General features: G+C 35.3%; 1 protein-coding gene across 2 annotated transcripts in view; it reads left to right on the plus strand.

Annotated features, from left to right (window-relative positions):
• The window catches only part of SNX29 (sorting nexin 29), a 97903-nt gene that overhangs the window by 53512 nt on the left and 32199 nt on the right, over positions 1–12192 (plus strand). For both annotated transcript variants that reach the window (XM_018067434.2, XM_018067433.2), the window contains one exon: positions 1467–1607. In XM_018067434.2, coding sequence (XP_017922923.1) covers positions 1467–1607 — 141 coding nt within the window. The remainder of the gene's footprint in view (positions 1–1466; positions 1608–12192) is intronic.

The following is a 12192-nucleotide window of genomic DNA, read 5'->3' on the forward strand; positions in this document are numbered from 1 at the left end:
AACTGTAGTATTCCTTTTTTGGAATTGCAGTATTCCTGTAGAAAATGTATTAGTATTTTCTACACTGAAATAGTCTAATTTGGCAGAATGATGTCTGCATGATATATTGCATTTTGTTGCAAGGGCAGAAGCCTCCTATAAATTTGAAAAACTAGGTGTCTGCAGGAATAAAAGGACTTGATAAAGACCAAACCAAAGGAAGGCTGCATGAGCTGCTTTTGTGGGAGGAGGCATTCACTTGACATCCCTTGATCTCTGAAATACCACAAGTCCTTAGTAAAATATAATTTTTTTCTAAGGACTTGTCAAATGTAGAGGACAAGGACCATTTTAATGTTTCAGTCCCCAGGAAAAGCTGCGATTCACTGTTGAAATCGGCCACATCAAAATCCAAAGTTCATTTTCTCTGAGTATTCCCAAAAATACCGTTGTCACTGCCCACTCCTCGGGGTTGCTTTTTCACATGAGGGTTCTCCTGATCCTTGTCTTACAGCTTCCTAATGAATTCCTGGGGGTTTGTGGAGCAGCAGGGCAAGGCAGTGCCATCGGGACCATTTCAGCTTCATTCCTGGGGCAGAATATTGAGATTATTGGCACACACACCAGAAGGGATAAGTGACAGATTCTAGAAAGCAGCTTAGGAAAAGGTCACTCTGGATCTTGAGTTCTGATGCTTGGTTTAGAGTTTCTGATGTGCTCTTTCAGCGTTCTTTTAAACTGTAGGTTCATTCCTGTAGAGGAAAGGTTATTCCCCTAGAAAAGAGGGAAAACTCAGTCTTCTGGAAGTATATTTCACTTCTCCATGAAATTTTCCCAGAGAATGTGAATATTTAGCATGTAATTGGTAATATGCTCATGAAATAATGAGTGGCAAACAAAAGCAGAATCACAAAAACTACAGCTGTGTTAAATTATACTTAATGTCCTATACAAGCAGAAAGAATGAACTGTTTATTTTCCAAACAATAAAATTTCTAGTTTAGTTTTCGATGTAATTTTGTTAGGAAGAAAATTAAGTTTCATACTTGGGATAAAATTATGTTTTGAAATTCTGATGCTACAAAGCTAATTTACAAAGTTGAAGAACTGTGTTGAGGACACAGAAATCAATTTTATAGTGGTATTAAATTATTTTTTTCCTTTGGTCACTGGGTAGCAGAATATGCTGGAAACCATGGTAACAAAAAGTGCTGCCATGGTTGCCCCAGAGTCATGTTCAAATAAGCAAGCTGTGTTTGTCTTGATTAAAATAAGAGAAAGAAAGAAAAAGAAAGGGAAAAAGAGAGAAAATAAGGTTAATGACCTGTACAATAGGAACAGCAAAGGCACAGTCAGAACTGTACCTGGGGCTCCGTGATCCTGGAATTTCTGGTGCTGTTGCATCACATGAGGCTTTGAGGAGTGAGGAGATGCATCATCTCAGGGTTTGTCTTTACACTGTTTCCTTCCATGTCTGTATTTTGCAGGTTTATATCAGGATAAAGGATGATGAATGGAATGTGTATCGAAGATATGCAGAGTTCAGAAGCTTGCATCATAAATTACAGAGTAAATACCAGCAAGTGAGGACTTTTAACTTTCCACCTAAAAAGGCCATTGGAAACAAGGTACTTGAAAGAACTCACAGTATCAGTAAAAGCTGGGGGAAAAAAACCTCTCTCATTCATACACAAATAAAAGAGGTGACTCATAAATGTTTTTACACCTGCTAGACAGTACCTGCTATTTTTATACAGACTTTCCCCTTTCCAGGTGCAGGTTCACTGATGTAGGTAATGCAATGGTATTTCCACTTACTGAAAAGAAAACTGGTTCTATTAAATGAAATATTCATGACATACACAATAAACAAATGCACAGAACCTCAAAAACTGTGCTGGACAGCTCCATATGTAAAATGAAGTCTCTACTACTTTTTTTTTTTTTTTAAATGGCAGCAATTAACAGTGGTGAGTAATTAATTAAATGTTTCTGTTGCAATTTTGTGTTAGAAAAATCATCTTTGCTAATTTGTGTGAGATAATACAAAATTTCAAAAACAGCTAGAAAAAAAATTATAAATTCCTTACTCACTTTGGGATGTCAATGAATTGGACTGTGAGGGTTTAAAGGTAGTAACTGGTCTGACTCCAATGGTTTCCCACATGTACTCCAAAAATGAGCAGGTGCTGTGAAAGGGCAGTAATGCACATCATCTGGAATAAGTGGTGGTGATGTAAGTATATTAAAATGAATCAGTAAAACCTGCAGTTCTGTTTGCTTGGCATAAAGTCCACTGTTAATGTTGTTGTTCATTGCCTGTGAACCTGGGAAATGAAAATACTTATGAGATCTTTTCTGGTTTTTTTTTTCATCTGTTAGTAGCTCATGCATTTTTCATTTAATTTTTAGTGGATGGTTTTGTAATAGAAACAATGTATTTTCTTCTTTGTTACATAACTAATTCTCCTTTTTTGAAGTGATGGAGTATCAGCCACTTCAGTAAATTACAAAAGCCGCCTTTTAAGCTTTTTTTTTTGATAGTCTTTCATCCTTAATTACTTTAAATACTAATTGAGTTACAAATTCAGTTGCACGGTTGATGCATACAAAATTATCAGTTGAGCAACTCATTAAAAAATTTACATTGCTTATTCTTTTAGTGCTTCAGCTTTGAGCCAAAGTTCTACCTTAATCCTGCACAAACCCACTTTCTCTCATATCAGGTCTCAGAAAAAGTGTCTTTTTACAGTAAGAAAGGGATGCCATCCATTGGACTCCTGAAAGACTGCTATGATGAGACATGAGAGAGTTGTGATTATACTTCTGTGTGTTAGTTTAGTGATTATAAGCTACTATTTAGTTTATTAGTGATTGTACTTCTGGCTACCTGCTGTAAATAACTTGGGAGTCAGAGTGTGATGCTTTCACATCAGCTTTGCAAGAGCTTTTACCTCAGTTTGTCACACAAGAGCTTATTTGCACAGCACATTGTGTAGGAATTTCTTTGTCTTTTAGTGGTGCTGTTTTCTGTACATGTCACAGTATGTGTTGCCTTCAGAAATATTGTATCATTTTGTGCAGTAGCTCCTTGGAAAACAACTGACTGAGATGGATTAATGGCCTGGAGACGGCCTTCCCTTCCATGGCAGAGCAAGTTGAAGGTTTAAAAGGAAAGTTTAAAAATATCAGTGTAAAATTAATTAATTCATACGGGTGTGTGTCTGTCATGGAATTCTGTGGAACTTTCAGTTTAGGATGAGGGGTTTGTGCAGGATGTTACACATGCAAATGTTTGGCAATAAACATTAGAAGAGATATTACCAATACTACTTTTTTCATGCTGCTTTTTTAACTTCAGGGGCTACCAAAGCACGTTCCCTTTTAGATATGCACTTGGATTTCAATAGGTATTTTTTCTCTCTGATATTAGTTACACTGTTTCTGATAGAATTGGAGCTGTCTTCCTGTTCCTAGATTAATCATTACAATCTTGAATCAGTGCCTGAAGAGCAGTTTCAGTAGCTGAACTCTGCTAACAAAAGTGTCTCTTACGTCAATCTACGGTTTTCATATCCTTTACAGATCCTCAGTGTTATTAGATGCCCAAATAACATATTGGTAAAAAAATTGTCCTCCATGTGTAAATAGCTGAAAATCACTGTTTTACAGTTTTTGGAAGGTGGTGTGGGTGCTTTTATATCCTTCAGGTCTGTACCTGAATGCTGTTGTTCATTGCATGTCTTTAGTATTTGGTACTGTGAGGCTGATGAAGGTGATTCTAAATGTTGGTGGCATTGGAAGCTCCTGCTGTAATTGATGCCAGCTCTAAATTTGGTGTTCAGTGACACATCTCACATTTAGGGAACCTCCAAGACCACAAGAGGACACCACATTCTACAGAATGACCTAGAATCACTCCTTCAGAGTGACCAAATACTGTCCAGTGTTTTGCTATGCAAAATATTGGAGCTTTGAGAAGGGAGTTTGACTAGAAGAGATAATGGAGAAAAACATATGGGGAAGTATTAATTTTCCTGCACAGTTTTCCTGGTTACTGCAGTAGAAGTGAAGGCAGATCAGGTTCAAATGCAAAGTTGCAGAGTTTGATGTTGGGAAAATACAAAAGGAAAGCAGAATTTCAGATGATTGAGGATTGTAAAAAGTCAGAAAATCAAGTATTATTACATATATACAGTGGAATTTGAAAATATTTAACAGTTATAAACCAATATTTTCAGGATATAATATATTCATTCTAATTATGATGTTTTAAATGTATTTTTGCCTTTCGTTTGTTTACCTTCAGTCGGGACAATTTATCTTAAGAGTTCATGTTCATGATCTTTCAATGAGTTATGTATATAGGATTAGAAACTAACTTTAATGCTTTAGGAAACATAAATTTAATATACAGAAAACCAATTAGTTGAAAATTAACTGAGAAGAGGAAGGAATACTGCTTTGGACAAGTAACTTTTTTTCAATTACAAAGAAGAGTGAGTATTTGCCTTTCAGGTTGGTAACCTCATTTTCAGTGTATTAGTTTAACATTTGAACTTAGTAAGTTAGAACCAACATAAAGCAATGAAGAAAAGAATTTGATTTATAAATGTTGCTTTGAACCAAGTTAGAGCCACAGGAAAATATAATAATGCTTGCAAAATTCCAGGTATTACTTTTCATATATACTAATCCCCATGCTGTATATCTTCTACTAAAGATATTTTGGTGCTGGTAGGAAATAGTTGTCAAAATCCTTATAAGTAATCCTAGCAAGAATCAGTATTCTTATTTCAGTTTATTGATGCTCTGTTTGAGCAAAACCAAGAAATATATTTGTTCTCTTTGCACTGTGTGTATAAGAGAAATGTCATATACTCATGATATATTTTGTACTTCTTTTTTAAACTGCAGATAATTTTATTTAAAACTGACCAATTTCAAGAGTATTTTTAACACTTGAACTGTTCAATTTTCTAATTTAAAAAATACTCCCCATGTACCAACCTGGATTCTGACTTGCTCAGTATTTTACATGTAACTGTATATACCAAGATTTGTTATTTCAAACTATGATCTTTCTTGCATGAAATAGATTTTTGCCTTTTAGCAAGCCTTCAGGTACTTTGGATCTTTTGAACTCATCCTTCCATCGTCTCAATTTAAGTCTTTGTGACTCCTGCCTTCCTGTCAGGAGTGCCCAAAGGACAGGCTCATTTCCAAGTCTGGAGTGTGCCCAGTTGTGTGAAGCTCACAATGAGAAGCTCTGTACAGACATAACACTTGGTTGCAAAGGGTTACCTGAATGTTCTTGCATAGAAATATTGCTTAATTTAAGACAAACCCTTACATTTAGATTCGGAACCTTTGTTGGTGCTGTGTTGGTATCTCACTTTCAGATTGTTGGTTAAGTAATAATACTTATTTACTGGACTTATTCTAATTTTTTTGAATATTAAAGCATCCTTAAAATCTCCACTGCTACTTCTGCACTGGGCAGATTATAGTAACCAGTAATGATCTAATTAAGGATCTTCTTGCAAGAGTATTGTCCCAATAGAGGGCATATCAAAATAGAAATGGTTCTGTACTTCCACTGAAGAGGTGAATTCAGGGATTGTCTAAGTGAGTAGAAATTGAGTCAGGTACCTTTCCACTCAGTGCTGACTTGACTGCATGGTATCCTTTGCTTTCCTTTAAAACACTGGATACCCCATATGGAAAGAATACACAGCACTTTTCTGAGATCAGAAGAGTGACTTTGTTGTGACTCCTCAACTGCATTGAAAGAACAATACAGAAACCTAAAATAAGTTTTCTGTCTGGGAGAAAATGTTGAGAGCAACATAATTCATCATTTTTTGCCCATGCAACTCAAGTCTGTGAGCTGTATCTGTAGCCAAATGTTAGTTCAATAAAATAAATGTGTCCCTCTCACCTGTCAGTGACTAAGCTAAATTGTAGATTATTTTATGTACTTTTTTAAAAGTGCATATTATATTAAAAGTTCAAACATTATGCTCATATATTTAGACTGGTACCTATTTGTGTATACATGTATACATGTGTGTGCATATGCAACATCAGACAGCATTTAGGATATATATGAAGTTGGCTTCTGGAATGTATCCTGTAATTCTGCAACTTCTATTCCCCAGCAGCTCTGTCTTTCTCCCATTTATGTCAGTGGAAATGCTGCCTTTGCAGGATGGATTCCCTGGCATTTTGTTCCCAACAGCACAGCTGTGTTTTGTCAGTGTTTGGTCTGTTGGCCTCTTGCTGAAGAGAGTGAAGAGTTTAAGACAGTGTGCAGGATAACTATTTTAGAATTAAAAGGTATAGAAGGTAAAGATTTTATTACAAATACAACGTAGCTTGCTGTTGTGCTTATAATGTTTATTGTTTTTTAGAAGTTTGTCATGTAAAGAATTATCAGGCTCTGTGTGTGTGTGTCTATGTGAAGTAATTTGAAGCCATTCAAATTAGAGCTGGAGTGGTAATATCTCTGCTCCTGAGGGTTTCACTGGTGTCATTGATGTGCAACCCCTGTCATGTATTTCCTCTCTGTAAAAAATTGAGGTGCCATTTTCAGCCAGCAGGACCTGTCTATTCAGAGATGAGAACCCTCCTAAATCTGCTTTTTAGACCAGATGATGAGGGAACTAAAGTCCTTTTGGAAAAGGATCAAAGGAGAAAAATCACGAGAGGATCAAGGTTTTTTAAGGAACACACCCCCCACTCCCATGTAAAATATGTTTTAAAATAGGAAATATAACAATTCCTGTTTAACTAGTACATAGACAACAGAAGAAATATGGAATGGTGAAAGAGGGTAATGGTGAAAGAATCTTAGGGAAGGAAGTAAGTTCGTTTTAGATTTGGGTTTGTTTGTGTCCTGGTTCAGCAAAGCACTTCAGGACATCCTAAAATTTAAGTAGGTGCTTGACTTGCATTGAAATTGGAAGTACAGATATATGTGCTTTTGTACTTTATGGGCTTTAGTAGCTCATAGAAACTATCTTTCATCAGATTAGTTTGTCAGAGTCATACTGGCACAGGGCACCAAGAAGAAAGTAAAACTTGCAGTTAATGCACTTGGGACAGTGGGTTAAATAATGTTTCTTAGTGCTAAGCTTTGATATCCCATGTCTTCAAGCAGAAATGGTAGAAAATTATGACTCTGATGTTTCAGCATTAGAATATTAATAAAGGAGAAAAGCTTTGGAAATGTAAATCCTTCAGTTATGTATTAAAATTTGAATTTAAAGATTGCATTCATTAATGCTTTCTTAATTTTTGGATGATGTAATATAGAAGCTTAAATTCTGTATTATTCTTGATTTTCAAAGTGAGTAGATTTTCATTTTCAACCCTCTTAGTGGACTTAACTAGTGTATTGAGTTATTTTCATACACTCTTTGGCCTTGTGGGCTTTAGGAAAAACTGTAGCTAATATAAATTTGACAGATATATTTGTGCTATAATGTGGGTAAAAAGAAAAGAAAGGGTTCCATTTGTATTGTGCTCAAATCAGGAAAGGAACTCAGATGAATCTTATCTGTATAGCTCTATGTGTTAATTCTATAACACTGTTTTTATGGCACTCTAAAGCCTCAAAAGAAACTTTTTCCTCTAAATTCACCATGTTACTTCGTAGCTGAAAAGTTTAATTCTCAAAGAAGCATGAACTTTAAATAGCTGTTGGGATTAAACAAATACCATCTAGTTTTCAAGTATGTAACTTAATTGAAGTACCATACAAATAGAAGTAAAAATAATTTCACAATTTGCATAACCATTAAGTTCTCTGGTCACAGCACATCTCTTACTGACACCGTCACCTGCACACTAAGGGGGAATACAGAATATTTCAGATTGTGAATCCAGATCCTGTGGGTTTTCTACTGCATGAGAGTGCAGTTGATATTTTATGTATACAGCACTAAGAAAAGAGCATTCAGTTCTTCTTCATTTCCATTTTTTTGTCATATCACTATCTAAGAGAAGAGAAATAAGTCAGCAGGAAATGGTTGGCTTTTATATGACAAATACTTTATAGCAAACGCTTCTCATTGTGTGGTGTGAAATGTCTGGGTTACCTGAAGCTCAGCATGAAGGTTAAATCCAGCACAGTGCAGAGCAGCATATTTCATTTTCAGTGGTTTAATTTTAAAGGTAAACAGTTCACCAACTCTTACTTCTCCATCTCTTTCAGAATGTCTCACTGAATTAATCTGTTCGTTTGGTGCTTAACTGCACCATTTCAAGGAAATAGTGAATTAAGTCTTTTTCATTTCAATTTACAAAAATTTGCTGCTAATTGCTGCTGAAGTTTAGGAAGAAGGAATACAGACTGTTTAGGGTCTACAAAACGAAACTTTGCCTGTTGAGGTTTTTTTTATTCTTGCTGTCTTGTAATGCTATAATTAAGAGAAGCAATTTATCCTAAGAAATTATTGAATCTAGAGCCCATAGAAACAGTTCAGATGGTGTTGCTTTACATCATGACATTATGGGGAAAAAAAAGAAAGTCATTTACATGCTGCTTGGACAACTGCTAGATAAAAATATGGCAGTTTTATAACAACTCATGCGTCATTTAGATATTCTAGTAGCCTCCCGGTATAAAATGAAAATATAAAAATAATTTTCTAAATTTATTTCTTATTGTGATGGTGATGCTAAATTACCAAGTTACTTGGATTAATAAACTTCCTTTCAGAGAGACCTTAGCAGGGACACCTGATTACAAAAATAAAAGTAAAACCTTTCTTTTTCTGGATTTGAAATTTTACCCACATTTTTTTCTTTCTGTACCTGTCAATATGCTTGATTTTACACCCCTCCTCCCTCCTGAAATGTATTGTTTTATAAATATTGGCAAATTTTCATCTTACTTGCTCTACAGCTTTTTGGGCAATTGCTAGTACTAAAGATATTCAGTGTTAATATTTTAGAAAGAAAACTATTGAATGCTTCAGAGTGTGTGAAATGCTGGAGGCTCTTCCTGTATGAAAAATCTGGGTTTTTTCATTGTACCAAGTAAAATATCTTTGCATGAAGGCACAATAAATAATGGGCACTTAATATCAATATTCCCCATTCATTCAATTTTTACTTTAGAAAACAGATTTGTCCTACTGGAGTGCATATAAATAAAATTTCTATTAAAGAAGAATCTACTTTTAGCTTTTACATGAGAATAAAGTTTTTATTTTAGTACTAGATTTTTTTAAGGGGAAGCATCACTGTAAGCCTACTATATAAGATAAGCTTGTACACTGTAAGCACGGTATGTACCATGTTTCTGAAGGGTTTTGAGGGGTTTTTTTGTTGTTTTAAAGTCAGAGTCTGTCTTTATTGGTCTTCAGGGCATTTTCAAATCTGATTAAATAAAGAAATTAAGAAAGAAAACTGCAGTGTTGTGGGGAAGCACTGAACTGAGACACATTTTAACTAATATTGTTGATAGTTATTACTGTAATATAGGCTATTGAGAAAATGGATCTCAATTTCCTGAACTGTTGTAGTTTGCAGAATCTTCTGAATAAAGTTATAGAGTAGGCTGATAATGCTTCATCTGAGGAGAAAACAGAACCAGGATGTCCCTGTTCAACAGCTGAACAAAGGATAAGCCCTGGGGGTCTTGCAATGGGCTGCAGTTTGTTATTGATGCTTTCTAAAGAACAGTTGATTCCTGACCAGTTGACAAATCAATGCATGGTTGGCATATATGTCTTTAAATAACAAAATATTTAGATGACCCTGGATTCTGTTAGCATAACGTTACCAACTGAGCTCTTTTTCTAACAGTGGCATTAAGCACAACACTAACAAGGGATCAGTTTTAGGTTCATTCTCAAGCAGTGTTTTTTTCTGTTGTTATGTTCTTTCATTTTTAACACGTTTTCTTGAAGAGGATTTTGAGGAAGTTTAGTCTTTTGGAGGGATGATAAATTGCTAGCTTGAAAATGCCAGGTATCTTAAGAAACCTGCTTGGTTCCAGGACTCTGTAAATGCCCAAGCCAATTTAGAGAGGTACAGGACAGGTTTGATTGAGATCTATTACAGGGGGAGAAGAATTTATCAGGCTGGGATTGTCTGTTATGTGAGCAGCTCTACATGTGCTGCAGGAGATGCCTCAAGTCTCAAAAGATTAGAAATGCTGATTAAAATGTTGCAGTTTTCCACATAAATTTGTGTGAGACTGAGGGCATGGCAGGACTGTAGCTCACCCTTAAATGGCTGCCACTGCATGGGTTTGCAGCAATGCCTTTTTCAAACTACTTTATCTGAAAGCATTATTTGCTTTTCTGGTATCTTTGAAATGAACCCAGAGTTGGAGATAGAAATGCATCAGCTATTTTAGTAGAGAAACACAGACTAATAATTACAATTATGTAGTGAATCTCTGTTTAAAGAAAAATAGATTTCTTTTCAGAACTGACAGTTTCTTGATTTCTTCTTTGTACCTCATCCACTTAATTTCCCCTCTGTTCCACTGAACAGTAAATGAACAAAAAAAATCACACACTGGGAAGGGGAAAATGGAAATTTCATGTATTGTATACCCTTGTTATGTTGTGTAATGCCAGCCTGATTCTGCCATACAGAACCTGGCAATTCCAGTATGATGGAAATTTTAAGCTCATGTAGTTTCAATAATTTGGAGATAATTTTCATTTAATGTGGTAGTTTCTGGTATATTTAGTATTGCAAACTGCACCTTCCTAAAAGTTCCATGATGCAGTAGTTACTGAAGGACAGGTGTATTCAAGTCCTATTTTACTGTGACATTTGCAAAGGTATCAATTAGCCTGTAAAAAGTAATACTTGCTATATAACTATTTTTTAATCACAAACCAGTGAGAATGATTCAGCAATTGAATATTTAATTAGCTCCCATTTCTGATTTCATTTTGAGGTTAGTGATTTTGTGCCTCATAAACAGATAAAAACTGATGCAATAATTTTGCTAAGACTGGTTGACCAAGACAGTGAAAAATATTAGACTCCACTAGAATAACCTGAATTTTTTTCAGCATTTGCAGGTTCAACTTTGACTAGCACTATTGTCAGCTTTGTTTAGGGTGGGATGCATTGTGTGGTATTAGAGACTGATTAATTAAAGTCCTAAAGCCATATGTCCTTTTATTTTAATTGACTTGTACTGAGCCCTTAGCTGTTTTGTTGTTTGGTTTTGTTTCAGAGGTGGGTTAAATGAGAAGTTATGGTTAGACCATCAGAAGCAGCGTGTTTTATGTTGATTGCAACAGCATCAAACCCAGAATCTAAAAGTGTTTTATCTGTCCCTAACTCATGGCAGGTAACCATGGCAATCATAGCGCTTCCAACAGCTCCTGGAAAATGTTTGAAACATCTTAAGTGAGCTGTCCCATTAATAATGAAGAATATCAGTGTTTTGCCATCTGTTACATACTAACAGTGTATATAAAAGACCAGCAGTTGTGTGAAACAATTTAAACTGCAAGTTGGGATGAACTTGTCTTGCAATGAAGAACTGCAAAACAGTGTAACATAAAATATGGTACCTCTAGACTCTACTTCTTAGTTTTATAGCTTGACATTGCCTTCTAATATCTGAGAGTCTACAAGATTTCCATTATCTATGTTACAATTTTTAGAGATTTGTAATTTGATATTAGCATTTTGCTGTGGGCAGGAGAAACTTGGCATATTGTCAGTCAAACAGAGTTTCATAAAATATTTTGGACAGCATGAATTTCAAATTACAAGTATTTTCCCAGATGTGTTCTGTAACTGCTTCTGTAATCTGGAGCAGTTTTGCTTGTTAACTGAAATTTTGTGGACTCTCAATCAAAAGTGTGTGCTCTTCAACTGTGGGCTAGGAAATAACTTTCACAGTAGTGAGTGCAGAAACAGTGGTAGCTTTATTTTTCAGAAAATATGCCTAAAAATTGAAGGTGAATACTGATATGTTAAGTTTACTCTGCATAAATTGGTGGTAAATGTGACCAACATGGCCTAGAGATGTATATCAGAACCTGGGCATATTTTCCTATAACAGAGTTCCTCTCTATATGGTCCCTTTTCTACTAACAGGGAAAGAGATTCTTAGTCAAATAGGGAGGTCAAATATAACTTGCAAATAAAAAGAAGCATTTATGAGGCAAGGAAGAGATCTTCACTTTGTTTCAGAACTCAACTGGTAAATGACTGGCTGAATGA

Source organism: Manacus vitellinus, unplaced genomic scaffold (genome assembly GCF_001715985.3).
Source record: "Manacus vitellinus isolate BGI_N305 unplaced genomic scaffold, ASM171598v3 scaffold_12_pilon, whole genome shotgun sequence".
NCBI classification, from domain to species: Eukaryota; Metazoa; Chordata; class Aves; order Passeriformes; family Pipridae; genus Manacus; species Manacus vitellinus.